This window comes from Zonotrichia leucophrys, chromosome 2, assembly GCF_028769735.1.
Source record: "Zonotrichia leucophrys gambelii isolate GWCS_2022_RI chromosome 2, RI_Zleu_2.0, whole genome shotgun sequence".
NCBI lineage: Eukaryota > Metazoa > Chordata > Aves > Passeriformes > Passerellidae > Zonotrichia > Zonotrichia leucophrys.
In genome coordinates this window covers 92,211,874-92,229,858 of record NC_088171.1, presented here as the reverse complement: position 1 = coordinate 92,229,858, position 17,985 = coordinate 92,211,874, and the positions used below count along the sequence as shown (strand labels likewise).

At 38.2% G+C, this 17,985-nt stretch overlaps 1 protein-coding gene across 1 annotated transcript in view; it reads left to right on the top strand.

Moving 5' to 3' along the window:
* The window catches only part of AHRR (aryl hydrocarbon receptor repressor), an 82,940-nt gene extending 65,863 nt beyond the window's left edge, over window positions 1-17,077 (top strand). The window contains exons 5-11 of the mRNA XM_064703459.1: window positions 5,818-5,907; window positions 7,176-7,305; window positions 8,749-8,882; window positions 10,301-10,500; window positions 12,179-12,297; window positions 13,270-13,411; window positions 15,964-17,077. Coding sequence (XP_064559529.1) covers window positions 5,818-5,907; window positions 7,176-7,305; window positions 8,749-8,882; window positions 10,301-10,500; window positions 12,179-12,297; window positions 13,270-13,411; window positions 15,964-17,077 — 1,929 coding nt within the window. The remainder of the gene's footprint in view (window positions 1-5,817; window positions 5,908-7,175; window positions 7,306-8,748; window positions 8,883-10,300; window positions 10,501-12,178; window positions 12,298-13,269; window positions 13,412-15,963) is intronic.
* The last annotated feature ends 908 nt before the right edge of the window (window positions 17,078-17,985 follow it).

Here is a 17,985-nt window from a genome sequence, read left to right as displayed (position 1 = left end):
GTCCAATACTTATTACATATCAAGCATATAAAAAAACATCACCATGGTTTAAAATGTGTTTACATGTGTGCACACATTGCAATCTCACCCTCCAGGGAACTACTATGTTTTCTTGAAAGTTTATAGCTCACAATTACCGGAGCCCAGTGACTTACATTTTCCTAGCAGATTTCCAGGAGGCCGCTTTCGGCTGCTGCTCCTGACGAGCCCCAGCGTTCCAGCTCCCTTGCTAGGCTGAGGACACGAATATAAACAAGCATCTCCAAGGTTTCCCTAGTTCCTTCGTGGAAGTGATGGGATATTGAAAAATGGAATAATGAGGAATTTCACCAGCTGAATGATTCACAAGCATTTGTGCCTTTCAGATGGCCCAGCTGTTCCCTCTGACAGTAAATGGGAGGGCCAGGGCTCAAATCTGTCTGGCATTGGGAGTGATTGTTGAAAATGTTGACCTTGGTAGTGCAGCACCAGATGCTGAATTTCCATACTGAAAGAAGCCTGAAGTGATATCCAGGGTCAAGGACACAGGCAGGAACATGAACTTTGTTTTATTTGGGGTGACAGGAGGAGTGAAAGGGGCATAATGGTCAATATATGCATCTTTCTTTGCATTTGAAAATAAACATTTCTGCTGCCTTTGAAAGCCAGTTTATCAGATTGAGCACTTTCTCTCTGAAAGGCTTCCCATAAAACTCCATGTCTGTAGACTTCAGCTACTACTTCCTTCTCTGGCTCAAATGATGGAAATTTGTCTTCTGTTTTGTTTCTTTTGCCTGAAATTTAATCTGCACACGCAAACCCTTGATCAAAACTGAATGCTAAAACAATTCTGCCACTCTCCTTTGCACGAAATAGTGCTTACTCACAGAAATGCTCCTTTTGAAGTTGCTTTGTAGATAGATAGTCCAGAGGGCTAAGAGATACTGTACTTGTTGAGCAAAGGCCATATTCTGATGTCACCAGATATGGTATTTCTGAATAGTCTTTTATGCTATTTTTTACTTCAGGGTTCTGTAAGAGTTAATTTTTTTTTTTTTTTTTGGTATATAAAGAGAACCAGAGAACCTCAGGGGTTCAGAGGGATCTTTGAGGAGGGCAACTATGAGTCCTAAAAACACCAGCGGAAAGAAATACTGATTCACTAAACAATGCAGTTTAAGACAGAAGACACAATTAACTGTCTGCATTTTCCTCCTAATATTCATAAGACATGAGCAAGTATATAATTTCCAGAGTTTTTAAATAGCTACTTATTTAGATCACCAGAAAATGGCCCCATCCTACATGGGATGCAAAAACGCAGTGATCCACTATTAAATGAAGCTGTTCCAGATAAACTGTGAGCCAACTGACCCTGGAAATTTAGTACCCAAGTTGCGTGACTCGAAAATCTGTTCAAAGCAAGGCATGGCTGCAGGCCTTGACTGTTGTACTTTAGTAGCCATAGTAACGTGGTCTCTGGAGACCTAATGCTAGTGAATTTTCCTTTATTTCAAGGAAGAGTAATAAGAGAAATGTGCATTGGAACTCGTTCTCTCTCTTTTTTTTTTTTTTCCTCCTCCTTATTTTTACTGTGCCATGACCTTGACCAAAATATCTTTGAAGTATTTTCTGGCTGATTTTCTGCTACGAGACCAGGAAAAAAAAGTCAGGATATATAAAGGATCTTGCCAAAGGAAGTCCTATCTTCCTCAAAATATTTGCCTTCATTCCCAAAGAGAATCTCTTGACTAATAAAGTTTCAAAAACTTCTTAATGGAAGGAACTGATAACTTTCATCTCACAGCTACTGCAGGCACCAGAATAATATCATACTTTCTTTGAACTGACAGATTAATTGTTTTTCTGTTTCAGTAGCAGGTGCAGCTTTTCGTGAGTACATAATTGGATGTACATGTTTTTTCAAAAGAACACAAGCCCCTATCTGGTGCCAAGCTCTCTCTTTTTTTTTTCATTTGGGAAAAAAGTCCCACATGATTTCATTTTTAAAGTACAATGTAGAAAACTCATGTAAGTGTTTTTAAAAAGCCAAATACAAACAAACAAATGTTCACAATACATACTTAAGTCTGTCTCACATGTTTCAGCTATTATCCTGGATTAGAAATTCCATCTGTCATTGAATCCATATGGTTTGCCAAATGGCAGTTTAAAACCATGTATTTTTTGCAGATTTGAAGTTAGTTGCTTTCTCTTGTAGAAGTTTTAAGGTCCATACTAATAGTTTTGTGTGTTTGTTTCTATGTGTGCATGTGTAAGAATATGCAATATTGCAAAAAAAATTTAGTTTGTTTGCAAGTGGACTGTACTGATTGAAACATGCTTGTTGAACACAAAGCAAATACCACCAACATTGAGTTGTGGAGTTTGGTTATTTCCCCCTCTAAAAACCAGAGCCCCATTTAGGGGCTTTTGCCTTTACTTCTCTGTGCTGTGCCTCAGTGTTCAGGGCAAATGTGTGCCTTCATAAGGAGTGCAAACTGCCCAGGTATGAGGCTGGTCCACATTCTCTTTCCTATTTAATTTCCCCAGGTTGTCCATTTCCCAGGCACATGGCTGCTGTGGCTCTGACACAGCACACCTCCTGTCCACTGGCAATGAGAGAAAGCTATTGCTGAGAATTTTATTTCAATAACAGAGAATGTTTAAAAATCATAAGTGGAGCCATATACTTTGCGGTGATGTTTAATGTGAGATGTGGTAACTTAGAACAAAAAAAGCTAGGAATAGTTTTCACTCATTCTTGTGGACTGAAGCTGTCTCTCCTACTCAGTCTAACAAGTCACTAGGCTTCTGGCCAGAAAAATGGAAAAGCCTCTATGCAGTGTTACTGTGAAGGATTTCAGTATGGAGTTGTCTTTGGTACCTGAGAGATTTATCTGAGAGGTTGGAAAAGGTATTTTCCTACTGATTTGCCATCGCCATTAGTCACTCAGGGAGGGCAAGGTGCTAGCAAACACCCTCCTCCTTATCCTCACCTCTGGAAAGTAAAGTATGAATCCCATCCCAGCTCTGACTCCATTGAGAATCTTCTGTGTTACAGACGTCTGTTTTCCCACTGAACTAGTTTAGGGTAATACTGAGAAAGCAGAAGAATTTACAGGTGTGGATGAGACTCACTGGTGTAAAGTTTTACTTGATATGCAGCTTGTCTTTTTTTAATGTGTCTGAAGCAGCAGGTTTCCCAGCTAAGATTAATTTAGAGACATGGAATTTGTGTTAATCCTCAACTGAGTCATGTGGCTCCATAAAAGTTGTTTTTGCACCAAAGTGGATTTTGATTTCCCTGCTTGCAGGGCAAGGAATATGATGTCTGCCGTTGGGGTAGTGAAAACCAGGGGGTGCTTATTTAAGAGAAATAACCTCAGGGGAGGACCCCAGCATTTTGAGAACAAACCAAAAACAAAGCAGGGGAAGTTTGGAAAATTCTTCATTTACATACATGCTGCAAATCCACACTTGCTTCTGGCTTAACCTAAACACATGGCTCCTTGAACTTTTCCTCCACTTCTTCTCCCCTCTTCCTCCCTCCCGCCTCTCTCTTAATGCCTACGCCAACCTCACAGATGTAGTTGCCAGTACACTGATCTGAATCCCTGGAAATATCATGGTCCTAGTTCCCTTTCCAATTTTTAGGAACTCATGCACCTAGTCCAGCCCGACTCTAGCTCTATGGAAAAAAATGTGTCAAGAAAAACCTTCCTGCTTTCCACTGTGGGGCATCAAGTCTTACATTTTAAGGGTAGAGACTGATCTCTTATATATGTGTCTAGGCCTAAAGAGTATGTAAGACTAATTTTTGAACAGATTAATTTATCTCTTGATTCATACAAGCAATCCTTGACAAAGACAGATATTCCTCCAGGGGCTGAAAAACTCCAGCTTGCCTGCAGGACAGTTGGAGGGTACATTTTAAAAATGTTCAGCATGATAATTTATAGGATTCTTCGATCAAATTCAGATCTTGTGGTCTTTGAGGCTTAAACAATAAAAGTAGGGCTTGGTGTATCACTTTGCATAGTTTAAGAACTTTTATTTAATTAAGCACATTTCTTTCATTTTTTAAATGTTCTTAACTTCTACCAGGTCCTGTTTCATGGGCAGGACTCCAGGTCTTTCAGAATATGCCTGGTAAGAGGCACAGACAAAAGGGAGCTCCCTTAAGTGTCCCACAGTTATCTGTATGGAAAATTTTAGTCTATCCAAATTAAAAGGCCTGCCAGATGTTCAAAATGTAATAAAATTCCTAACATCACATCACTGATGGCTTCATTGTTATGAAGACAAGTCCAAAGAGACAAGATGCCAAAAATGCTTTCTTGTCTCCATTTGATGTTGGAAATGTATATGACAGATACCATCCATGGAGGTTCCTCTCAGTGCAGTGAGAGGTGCAGATGTGAAGATGCAGAAATCTTGACACACCATCTTCTGGTTGGTGAGGTGCTGGGACAAATTTGGGCATTATTTGGAGCAGGAAATAGCACCAGTTGAGCAAGTCCTTCTGCTTGAAGGCTTGACAAGGATAATTAGTATTCAACACAAGCACAACTAGGCAGAGATCACTCTTATTCTGCAAGGGATCTGCACCTATGGAGCCGACCTGGAGCAAAACAAGATTTGCCATTGATTGTTCTTAGCATTGACTTATGGCTGGTGTTGACCTGATTGAATCACTTGCTGCTGTGGCCATTGAAGGCTCCCCACTACTTTTCTCAAGTCATTGATTCACAGGTTCTTCAAGGCACAGAGCCTCTGGCCAAGTGTGGTCCCACAGGGCCACGCTTCCAAAGGTGCTCCACATTTATGATGGGAGCCAAACCTTCTGAGGAGGTCAGTCTATTGTGCACTGAACTCTTGAAATTCTGCCCACCATTGTCACAGTGGGAACAGCTTTCAAGCAGACTTGGAAATCTGGTCCTGATTTAGGAACCGAAAAGAGAACCAAGCTCACAAGAATATGTCAGTGTATCTGGTTACTGAGCAATTGAAAATCTGTCCTCACTGTGTTTCAGGATTAACTCAGGATTAATAGGCACATTGAGAGTAAGGTGAAGCAAGGATAATAATAATATAGCAGTATTTCAGCAACAGCTATTTGAACTGTAATCTCAAAGACCTCCAAACCACCACACAAAAGGATCTGGACTGCCTTGGCATGCAAGCCTGCCGGAGTAAAGATATGTTACCAAACCTTTATCAAGGGAAGAGAGGCAGAATTAGTCAGTCCTTGTGCAGCTGGGGATTGACTTTTTATATTCATGGGGACTGACTTTTTATATTCATTGCCTTTATGCAATTATGTTATGTATTATTTTTATAGCAGCTTAAGAAAAAAGCCATACAAAAAACCCATACAGATCCAGTTTTAAAGTCATGGTTAAAATAGCACATGTATTTAATTTTTCCTTTGAATGTTATTATATTAAATGCAATAATGCATATATATTTAAAGCAATTATTATGGAATGTGCAGTTTTAAATTAAAAGGAAAAAAGTAGATGACACTTGCTATAAAACTTTTAATTCTGTGAATTAATGAGCAAATATAATTATGCAGACCATTAAGCAGACAATAAGCTAGTAATGTAATATGGTCGTTATACTGTAATTAAATATTCTAACTTTTTTAGAAAAGAGAAAGAAAGCATGTTCCAGGTTGTTACTCATTTTTCATGGTAGGAAAGAATTTAGTGTCCAACTTTTTGCAGAATGAGTTTTTTCTTTCCTAGGATATTCTTAAATTTATTACATTGATACTAATTTTATTCTTTATCTTCTGAATATCTTTCAACATATTTTATTTTCCTTTTTCAGTCTCTGAATGGTTTTGCCTTGGTGGTGAGTGCAGATGGAATGATATTCTATGCATCATCGACAATTGTGGACTATCTAGGGTTTCATCAGGTAAATGTACTCAGAATTACTTAGAATACCCAGTCACTGACATTGTATTGACTTTCTTGTCAATACACATATTGTCAATATTATAACTTCTGCTATTATTTGTAAATGCAGCACTATATGTTGCACACCTTTGACTGCTGATTAGACATGCCTTTACTGAAATAAAGTTATTTTACCATGCCATCTCAGACTAATTTTTTTTGTCAATCTGGCAGGTGAAGATTTATTTCTTGCAATTTCCTTTTATAAGGCTTTTGTTAGCAGAAACATGATCCATTATAAAACTAAGATTTAGCTAGAAGTTTCTTTTCAATTTCAATATCAGATGCTGTTTTCTAGGCTGGCTGGCTGTGTGTAATAAATATATTCTAAAGTCACAGAATAACAGAACCACACAGTTGGAAAGGGCCTCTGGAGGTCATCTAGTCCAACCTCCTGCTCAAAGCACATCAAGCTAGAGCAGGTTGATGCAGGACTAATCAAGCTTTGAGTTTCTGTGACCCCTCTGGAAGATGTGTTCAAGTATTTAGCCACCAAGACTGTAATTTTTTTTTGCTTATTATTAATTCTCTGCTTCCCATGTTGCCACTTGTGTCTGTTGCTTCTTGCCCCCTCACTTCTGAGAAGAGTCAGCCTCTGTCTTCCCTTCCCCGCTCATTTGGTTGATGTAGAGAGCAATACATTCTTTCTGTGGTTTTCCCTTCCAAAGGCTGAGCAAACCCCGTTCTTCTCTCCTGGATGTGCTCTCGCTCTCTTAAGTGTCTTGGTAGCACTCTCCTGGGCTCATTTTCACATTCTAATCTCTTTCTTTTCATGGGGTACCCAAAATTAAGAGAGAAATTTACCTTTGCTGAACTTCCTGAGGCTCCTCTCAGCCTATTTTTACCAAGGAGCTGCCTTGCCCTCCCCAGCTAAGGGAGGCACCTTCTGCAAACCTGCTGAGCATGCATTCTATCCCAAGATTCCTTAAGGAGGGTTTGTCCCAGCATAAATCCCCGGGGGATGCCACAAGTCATCACTTGCCAGTTGGATGTTTATTACTCACATTTGCATATGTACAAAAGAGTTAAGAATAGAAAGAATCATCTTAGGATGTGAAGGGAAAAAGCAGATGTTGAGAAGGAGGGGTCTTTGAAACAACTTTCCTCATCAAAGCTGCCTGAAGGTGTCCTACACCTGCCATTATTTTAAGCAAAGTATCAATCTACAGATAAATGGCTGCCCCTCTGCAGTTACTAATTAACCATTCCTTGTTGTAATTGTTTCAGACTGATGTAATGCACCAAAACATATATGATTACATCCATGTGGATGACCGTCAGGATTTCTGTAGACAGCTGCACTGGGCCATGAATCCTCCCCAGATGTTGTCGGGACAGCAACTACAGCCAGAAACAGGTGGGATTGTGCATGTTGGTTGGAAACACAGGCACCACTGTACAGAGGTAGAATTGCACTCCACTTATCCCTGTATCTCCATCTCCAGTCAGATTCTTCACTGAAAAGATGCATAGTGGCCATTTATTTATGTTATTATCTCAGAGATGACATTTCTTCCTGATCCTGGGCATTTATAAGGCAGAGCTCTTAAGCCACTGGTGCTACAAAGTTGTTTCCTTTGCTTTTCTCTAATGTGCCTACACGTATTCTTACACGATCAGAATGAGCAGCATCAGTTCTTCATACTGCCAAAATTTTGTTGGCAACAGATCAGGACATCAATAGTCCTCTCATTGATGCAAAAGGTTTCTGTACAGAATAACCATGGAAGCATCACTTTCTGCCATTTGTTTTCCTGTGCAAAATGATGTAGACAGGAGCCTTCTGAAGAACAAATAGGTTTAGCAATGCACCTTTTCCTCTGAGGCTTCACTTCCCTAGGATGGGAATTGGATGCCTGCCCCCGAAGTTTTTCCTATATGAGATATTAAGCTGAAATCACAAATACAGAACTTACAATCAGGTTGAGATTGTTAACATTATAAAGTGTTATTGATCCCAGCAAAATGTATGCATTTCACCAGAAGATGAGGTAGTAATTGAGGAAATAAATTGGGAAGAATAGTCACCAGGTGAATGGGGAGAAACTTGCAAGCAGTCCTTCAGCAACATCTACGAAATCCTCAGTAACACAATAATGAAACTTCGGTGGAATTTCTTGCATTTCCTGAAAAACAGTTTCTGTGTTTTACAGAAGAGTCTTATAAATATCTGAGGAGCTTTGCAAGATTTCATAGGAAGTATGCAGGAAACAAGCAAAACAATATGCACTACTATTTCAAACTAAAAAATTTACAAGTACTTGGAATTTTCATCCTAATGTATATTGTGGAGAACGTCAGGTCTCGAGTTCATAGTTTTGTATTAATACTTGTGTCTTTTGGAAAATAGCTCAAAAAACTGCGCTTGTACAAAAAAAATCAAGGAGGTGCAACACCTGAACATTAGCTAAAAATCTACTGTCCATTTTTTTGTTCTGTTTTTTTTTTTCTATAATTATCATTTTTCCGTATTTTGTTCTCCTGTCTCATGCATTTTCTGTGATCTCTGATCTCAAAACCAGCAACATCTGTTACCCTGTTTTGCATCATTAAAAATCACAAAAACTCAGGAAATAAAGTCCAAATTTCTGAAGAAACTCACCCGAATCCCATTGCAGAGCTTTTATTTTTCTTTTGTTAGAGCATGTGCAGATGTATCCATACATGACACCATTGAATATTTGCCCATCCATAAAGCAATTTTTAGCAATTTCCGTAACAGCTTCCTCAATTGGCTACAGAACATTCTCATTATTTCTTAGTGTGATCTGATATATGTTGCCTCCACTGTTGTTCCTAGGGGAAGAATATATTCTCAGTAAATTGTTCAAAGCACAAGAGAATGACAGCATGACAACAGATTACTCTTCCTTTTTAACTCGCTGTTTCATCTGTCGAGTTCGCTGCTTGTTGGACAGTACTTCTGGATTCCTTGTAAGTACAATTTAGTACTTAGATCACTGTAGGCATGACATAATAGACTTTAATTACTTCATATGAAAAATTTTTCAACATAAATATTGTGGAAATCCATGGACAGGATACACTTTTCTTTTGCTGTGCATTAACAAGAAACACCTAGGATAATTATTAATATGTGTAAAGAATGATGGGAGAACAGAAAGTTGTAATATTTAAAATTGAAAGACTTTAAAAATGTTTATGTTTTCGCCTCTTTTTGACATTATCTGTCCTCAATTTGTACTGGGTATAGCACAAGGGTGGCAAGTCTGAATTTCAACAATTAACATTTAAGCCCAAAGTATTTTGGAGAAATAGTATCTTTAAGGAGAAGGAAAAATAATGATCTGTTTTTTCCTTTTGTAAATAATCCTTTAATAATAAAACCCAGAATTAGAAAGTCTCTCGCATGCTCCATACTAGGAGTGGCTCACTTCTAGAAATCACTTCTTCTCCATTTCCTTAGTAAAGACCAATGCTGTTTCTACTTAGGGGAAACTCCAGCACGTGCAAAGAAAATGAAACTACCATCATGAGGCTGGGAAATGCAAGTTCTGTCTCAGATGCTCATTTGCTGGAAGGCTGTGGGTCTCAACAGCCATCATCTCTGCACCCCTGCTTTAATCTAGTAGCTCTGGAAAATGCCTAACTCAAATGGGCTGATTTTTCACTGGGCATTGTTTGGGTGGGTAATTTTCTCATTGCAAGGCAGCAGCTTGCTATTGACTTGAATCCTGCTTTCTGACTACACAGACATTTGAGGCAGGGACGGATGGTTCCTTCCAAGCTGTGCACTCTCTATGTGGCTATCTTGAGCCTATTTTTTAACTTGGTACCTGTCTGCACCGCCCTTGGGTTATGCCAATCTGTAAACTTCCCAGAGAAAGTGCAGAATAAGAGGAAAGAGCTAAGAAATCTTGCTGGAGAGAACAGAGCATGGAAAAATAATGGTTCCAGTGGGTTATGGAGGAAACAACTCAGTGTTTGCACCACTGTACGTGGCCCGTTTTGGCAAACAGAATGTAACACAGAACTTCTACTGCTGAGTACACGAGAGAGAAAAAACTCTCAACCAGCCTCAAAAGTCTCATCTTACTGTTGATAGTACCTCCACCCACCCTGTCTCTGAAATGGCATGGTTTAAATTATATGAAGAAAATGAAATTCGTACTTTGAATCTCTGATTCAAAACTGGGTTTGGTGTTAAATGACAGAGTCTATAGGTTGTATTACTATTTTAAAGTTTATACACTAAATGCTTAAGTTGTTGGGTTTTTCTTTTTTTCTCTTTTTTTGTGGTTTTTTTTGGTTTTTTTTTTTTTTCTTGGTTTTTTTTTTTTTTTGGTTTTTTTTTTTTTTTTTTTTTTCTTTTGGTTTATTTTTTATACCAGACAATGCAGTTCCAAGGCAAACTAAAGTTCCTCTTTGGACAAAGGAAGAAGTCGTCATCAGGAACAGTATTGCCACCTCAGCTGTCCTTATTCTGCATAGTGGTACCACTTCTGCTCCCTTCTGTGACAGAGATGAAGATGAAGAGCCTGCTTGTGAGAGCAAAACACAAAGCTGACGATGCAGCAGCAGCAAACACAAAGTATTTACAAATTAATCTTTTGGCATTTAGTGAAGATTATGGGCTATTAAGCATGTAAAAAACACAAATTATGTTAAATATCTCTCCATTTTAAAACTCTTTCTTAGAAAACTGAATAATTTATCTGGATTTACTATTGAATACAAAATAAATATAATGCAATTACTGTAATTGAGCATAATAGAATGCAAGATGATGCAATATATTGTACTTTATTTATAATACCTGTTAGGTAATTTATTTCAATATACAAAATTTTATATTAGAAATGGAACATTAGGATATCTTTCTAACCTTCAAAAGTTACCAATGCAGTAAGCCAGCTGTAAAAGTGGAAAAGAAAAAATATTTTTACTGCGAGCTTTCTAATTTCAGTATCTTCTGCTAACACAATTATTTCAACTTGGCCCTTTTGGTAACAAACAAAGGAAAAGGGGGACTTCAGAAAGCTGAATGTCTGTATGTGGGGGGGTGTGTTCACAAAGAGCCTAATGAATTGTATTTGGTGTAGGCATTTATCTTTCAACAGAAGTTTTATGAACATGTAAATTTACAATGCACTAAATGGCTTGGGGGTGATCATTTGGTAGCAATCACAAAAGATCTGGACAGATTGTGTTCAGACTCATCTCCTTCCTAACACTTATTTTTGTTACTCTTCTATGGCAGAATTTGTTGACATTTGGGGCTAGGATCATATGTTCTTTTTTCTGCTTAAATATAACCTTACAGTAATGAGTTGTATTGCTGTGAAGAAAACTGCTCATCAGTATCACTGACAGTACCATAATTTGGTTTTTAATTAGATTATGCTTGTGTGTGTGTGTATTCACTATCCAGATGTATAATGTGGTTCTAGGACATACATCCTTTTGAGAAGAACTAAATTGCTGGAAGTCTGATATAATGGACTATGCAAGCTTTTGGAATTGAGTTGGAAAGTCATTTCTGCTTGCCAGTTTTTCCAGTGGCCCAGGAGAAATTAACTGATGATCAAAATTGAGCTCTTAATGGAGAGGTGCTTTACTACCTGACTGGACAGTAGCCAAGGATCTGACAAGAATGAAGCAACCATTTATCTTCAGTGTTTCCTTTGGTTCAGGCCTGAAGCATGGTAGCCAAGGATGGTGGGCAGATTTACAGAATCTTTTTTTTCTCAAGGGCCTTAATGCAAGGAAGCATTTGTAATTCTGTATTACAGACAGTGCACCCTTTTAAAGCCCTGATTGAAGCATTTTCAACTAAAGATTGGAAGAAACACATTCAAATCATATGGTGCTTATTGCAAATTGAAGTAATGCCAGCTCTTAAATGCATTGCTGGTCTCTGTGATGTACGTACCTCGAACGTAACTTGAATAGGAAGAGCAGAATATACACAGCATTTGTCTCAATTCCAGATGAAATTTATTTTTCCACATATAGTAAGTCATGAACAGAATACTCCTAAACATAACTATTCCTCTTAATTGAATACAGAACTCCATGCACACACTAGCTGGAGAAACCAAATGATGCAGGAAAAAGATAATTATTTAGTGCTAGTTACTATATACTTAAACCAAACGCCTTTGCTAATGGCCACCAGCTTGAAAATCATATCTTTTAGAGTCTGTGATTCTAGAGTCTGTGTTTTCATTCACTAACAAGGAATTTGCCACATTTTCTTCCCTCTACAGCTCCAGTTCAAAAGGCAATTCAGGACTTTGTGAAGCAACAGAATTATATGGAAGAAACAATCACCACGAAGGTGCTGCCTTCAATAATGCATTACAGATTGCTGAAAATCAAATCAAAGGTACTGCTAAGTACTTCTAGATTATATACAGTTTATGGAAAAAGAACCTCCTCTTTTATTTTCTCCTGATAAATTTTCCAGGTTTTGGTCCCAATGCTGTCTTTCTTCTTCTTCTTCTCTCTAACACCTCTTCTTCTCTCTAACACCTCTTCTTTAAAAAAATACAAAAAATTGTCCACCTCAAAAGATAATGCAGAGTAAGTCTGTGATTTCAGAGGGGGTAGAAAATTTACAGAGAAATAAACAATCACGGTAAACAGTAAATAGTAAACAAATAGTAGTAAAAGAATACTCAATGTATGCTTACCTAAAAGTGGCAGCACTGAATTCAATAAGTTTATGCAAAAATCCTGATAATTAATGACAATATCTGTTCCTCTTTGATGAAAACTGGAAGATATGTTACAAATGTTAGTTTTCCCCAAAGATTAGAAGACAGAGGAAAATTAGAATGCATTGTCTTTAAAACTCATGATGTGCCCACAGCTTTGACTCATGCTTTTTCAATGTTTGGCTGTGGAAAAATTATGAGAGTCTAGGGTCTATTTCAGATTTTACAATGGATAAAATTTTGATGGTAATTCTACCCCACTGGGCAACTTCTTGAGCAGACTTGTACTCATCCTTTTGTCATATCTGCTGGAAATCTTTATTGTCTTTAAAATCATTCCTCTCTTATAGCTCCATTTTTCATGAACATTTTTTGTGGGTACATACTACTACTGACATGAAAATATTAGAAGGAATGACTATTACTGTAAAATCCTTGGTTACAGTTTAAGTGCCTTACTAGACTTTTCAAATATTAGTTTTAAGATGGATTTTGCTTCATTTTGTGACATATTTTAGATTGTAGTTTCCTATGCTGATGCTTCTAGGGTAACAAAGAAGTCTTTGAATGTTTGCAGTTTAGCTAACAAAAACCACTTAATACTGCTTGTATTAAAATCTTTTTTCTTTTAAATTATATAGCAAAGAATAATGGAGAAAATGGCATTTCTCTAGTCAAAGTACAAACAAATGAGGATCACTGGGTCTGGGTTCAAGCTAACACTCAGCTTCTGTATCGAAGTGGTTGTTCAGAATATGTCCTTGCCCAACAGCAAATGTTAAAGTAAGTATATTTTCCAGTACCAAAAAGAGAAAAAATAGGAAAATGAATGCATTCTTTTTGTATGAAATCTTTCAAAGGGCTGTAGTGACCTAAGAGAAGAGATGAATGAGAAGAATTTAGTTTACTTATGATATGGAAATCTATTCCTGTCTTGGAACATATGGAATGGCAGTTACAATCTTAAACAATATTTATTTTCTGTCTTCAGCCTTTTCTTCTTCTGAAGTTGAGTATGCATATCCATTGCACAGAAATAAATACATTTTTAAAATATTTGTCCTTCTTGCACAAAAAAAATGTATTTTGGATTTTTTTGATTTGCTTTATGTTGCAGCTGAATCTAGTGCCCTAGTTTTTCTGCTCATCAGCATTTGACTATGTTAAGCTTTTTTTTTTTCTTCATGTAAGACAGTTGAGCTCATGTTTTCAGTTGTGCATGTGCAATATAATCTAAGGAAGGGTACTCATATTCATTGTATGTTTTTAGTCAGATACATCTAGTTGCCTGTAGGCTCAGTCACAGAGTAACTAATCTCACAGTAAACTAATCTCACAGATTTGCACTGAGAGAGGAGTTTTTGGATGAGTTTTACCCTTTCCTCTCAAGTGGGCTTTGCATCCTTCCCCCATGGGACTGTCTGTTCCAGTTCCTGTGCCCTCGTTGAAGAATCTCTTCAAGCTGATCTGAGGGAAGAGATAAGAGAGTGGACTCAGAGAGCAGGGCCAGGAGTTTTATGTAGCCACCATCTGGCCCAGTGTTAAAAATGTGGCTGTTATCCCAGATTTTTTCCTTCAAAATGCCTTGCAGGTGGAAGAAATGAAAAAAGTCTTTGCACTTCCAGAGTAGATATTCCTTGCAGGGGGTGTATCTCCCAAGATCCACATGAATAGCAGGGGAGCTCTCACCTGAGGATGCGCTAGCTTTTTACCTTTACTGGGATGGCACAAACATCATCTTGCTGTGTCAGGGAATGAATTTCTATTAAGAAGAAGATTAAAAGGGGCTGTTTCTTTTATTAGTTTCTCTACTTCCAACTTGGTTTTGGGTAATTAAACGTTTATTTAGTTACATTTTTGCTTTCAGAGAGATTAAAATCCTTCCTTTATGCTTGATAGTTCCCACAGACTGAAGTACAACAAGATTTGGCCTTAGTGATTATATTCAGTTCTGTCTTGGTCAGCAATAGACTTTGTATTTGCTACAACTTTTTTTTTGCTGTTGTTAAAATGTATGCTGTCTTCCATACATAGACTCTTTTGAAGAATTTTCACTGGATACTATTTCGCTGCAAAATTCTTCACTTGGGGGTTTAGCTTTTTGTGACTATTGCTTTTTGTTCAGTCCTGTGCTTCCCAATTTGACCACTTTCTGAGAAGCACGTTCTGCAGCAAACTTTTATGAGACTATTTGCATCTCAATACGGTCAATAATAAGAATATGAATATTTAGCAGAGGACTGAAAATATTTAATGCCTCAAAAAAAAAAAAAGAGCAAGAGGAAATATTCCTCTTTCATGGTGTACATTATTACAGTGGGACGTTCTCTCTTTGTAATGACAGGGACTCCCTCTACTGGAAAATCCTTTTCTTGCACATTGATTCAAGGAAATATTGAGTTCAATACTCAAGGGAAAAGTTCCCTTGTGAACGAAGAAAAAGCCTTCTAAACCCCTCAGTAGCACTTCAGGTTTTCATATGCAGTTTTCTACTGAGATGTCTGTTTCTTGCTTGGAGATGCATGAGGTGGTTTTGTGGCACTTGATTTGGGAATCAGCACATTAGTGAATTCAGGACCTAAATCTCAGGACTTGGACCTCAGTGCTGAAAACAGCTGCTTTGGGCATGGAAGTGCTCAGGCAACACTCTCTGCTAGTGTTCTTCTTTAATGTTGAGTACTTCAGCTGGAGGTCATGGAAAATTTATTCACTGGCTATCTTAGAAAACAAAAGGCAGCATAAATTAGGTTAGACATATAAAACAAACATACACCCAATATGAACATCTGTGACTATTTGGTTATTTAATTTGGGCATTTTATTTCCTCTCGGCTGTGTTCTTGAAATGTAAGACCTCCACAGTTTTCCCTCAAATCACTCTGATCAGAAAGCTCTTATGTGTCCAAATAATTCTTTGTTAACAAAATATATCTCATTTAAAATACTATTTGTATTTTGTCTTTAGAATTTTCTACACACAAATAATATTTAGATATATTTTAAGGGAAGAACAAAAGTGTAAGGGAATTAGTGAATTGTACTATAGATTTTAGGTTCTTTATTGAACTGTGTGCCTGAAATGGAAGAACAATGCATGAATTCACATGAAGCAATGCCTCAGAAAGTTAGCTGTGCACGCATATTGACACCCAGCTGCAGGCACACTCTTTTGTTCTCTCAAGCAAATGCAAAGATTATGTGCAAAAGAGTGTGAGAGTTCCGTATTTAGGACAATATAGGGCTTGTAATGCATGTTGAGCCGCTCTGTATCCCAGAAAACAACAATTTAGAAACATCTGATTGACCTGTCTTCTTTTCTCTACTCTTATTGAAAGGGAAGAAGATGAACAACTGAAGATACTGAGTGGTTTTGCCAGTTTGAAAGGAAACCTGGAGGGGCTTTCCTATAACAGTGCCATTGAAACTCTGGGCCAGTGGAAGCATCTTAACTGGGCAGCAGTGAAGAATGAACAAGATAATGTAAAAGTGAAGTTTGAGCCTCATACTAATGGTGAGTGTTTTATGCAAGAGGAACCTCTCAGCTCTAACACATCACTTTTAGGCATTCAAAACAACTGCACCACAAACAGTAGCTGGACTTCAAGAAACTCCAGTTCTTGTTCTATGAGCCAGAGAATGAACACGTGTCCAAACAGGAGAGCTGGATCATTCTACAACAGAGACCAAAACTTCTTAAATCTGGCATCAGCTTGTCCTTCCCACTGGGGGAGCGCAGAGAATGGCCAATGCTACTCGGGGCTCCCGCAGCGCTGTGCAGAGAGCTATGCCACAGACCACGGGAAGCTGCAGAGACCATTCACATCCTCAGAGTCTCTCTATGACACAGCCACTCCCTTGGAGATGCCCATCAAAACAGAATACGACTCTGACTCTGAAAACATTGCTGATAACTACCTGCAGAGCCGAGCCTGGCTGGATGAGAGCGGCGCGCTGAGGAAGCAGGGACCCGGCTATCCCAGCAGAGTGCACCTCAAAACGGAGCCAGACCTCTGCCAGCCAGCCTTGCCTTGCCAGAAGCCAAGGCACTGCCTTTACACGCCCCACAACTGGCAATGCATCGTAGCAAATCACCCCAACAACCTGAACTTGAACAGAGCTGGCAAGGGCTCACGGAACAGGGAGGTGCCCCCCTTTTGCCCTCAGAACTCCTCCGTGTGCTTGGAAAGCATGCCCGACCTGCCACACGCACCTTGCTACGGCCACTTCTACAGCCCCAGCCCAGGGGAGGAGAAAGAGCAGATTAATGAGGTGTTCAAAATGCCATGTGAATTTAAAAACCCCTGCTTCGTTCAAGCCATCAAGCGTGAGCCCCTGGATTCTCCACCGTTGTCCAGCAGTGGACAGAACAGAGTACACGCGAGCTTCCCTGAAAATACATTAGCAGGTCCTGTGCCTCATAAAACCACTGAATGTACATTTTTGCAATAGATTTTATAACATTTGAAATATTTATAATGTTAAAAGCAAGAAGTTGTAGATTCTCTTCCAGCTGAGTTAAATGATTTACTAAAATCAAAAGCCAGTGGAAAGATTTTGAGAGTGTGTGTGTGGGTGCACCTGTGTGTGAAAAGAAACAGACACAGGTACACACAGCCTACCCCTTGCTACTGCCCTTCTTTTAGTGATCTTTGGAAAGAGGAAAGAAAGATAAAACCTCAGGCACAGAAAAATAATCATTACTTGCTGCACAGGTATACCTGATCATTTTTCCTTATCACCTTTCCTCTCTTGTCTACAGTTCATTAGCAAAGTCTAGCAATTTTTGTTTCCTTTGTTCTCTTTGTTTTTCTCAAGCTGATGTGATGCCTCTGTGCAAATCAAAAATATTTATGGCTTTCAGTGTGGTCAGTCTACCATAAGAGGTTTTGGTTTATAATTATTTTTCTACTCTTATAAGAAGGATCAGCTATTCCTTCATCCCAGCATTAAATTAATGGCAATAGGAAAGGGCTTCCCAACACAACTTCTTAATTTAAAAGGACCACGTAAGTAAAAACAACAACTTGCATAAGTGAATTAGAAATTATTTTATTTCAAACTAAAGTTGATCCTAAGTTTCTTCACTAATATTCTTTTAGAATCCATATTTTTCCATATTTTTCCATTTCATTGCCATCAGCCTTTCATGTTGCTGCTGAAAGACTGAACAATGGGATGTAATCTACTTCTATAAATGAGTTACAAAATGCTGTTAAGTATACGTGAGAACAAAGTATTTCTCTGATTATTTTCCTCGCTGTTACTTGTAACATCAACAAAGGAAATGCACTTTTTTACTTGATAGTATTTTTTTGACTGATAGCAGCTTGTTAGATGTCGTCACCCTACATCAAAAT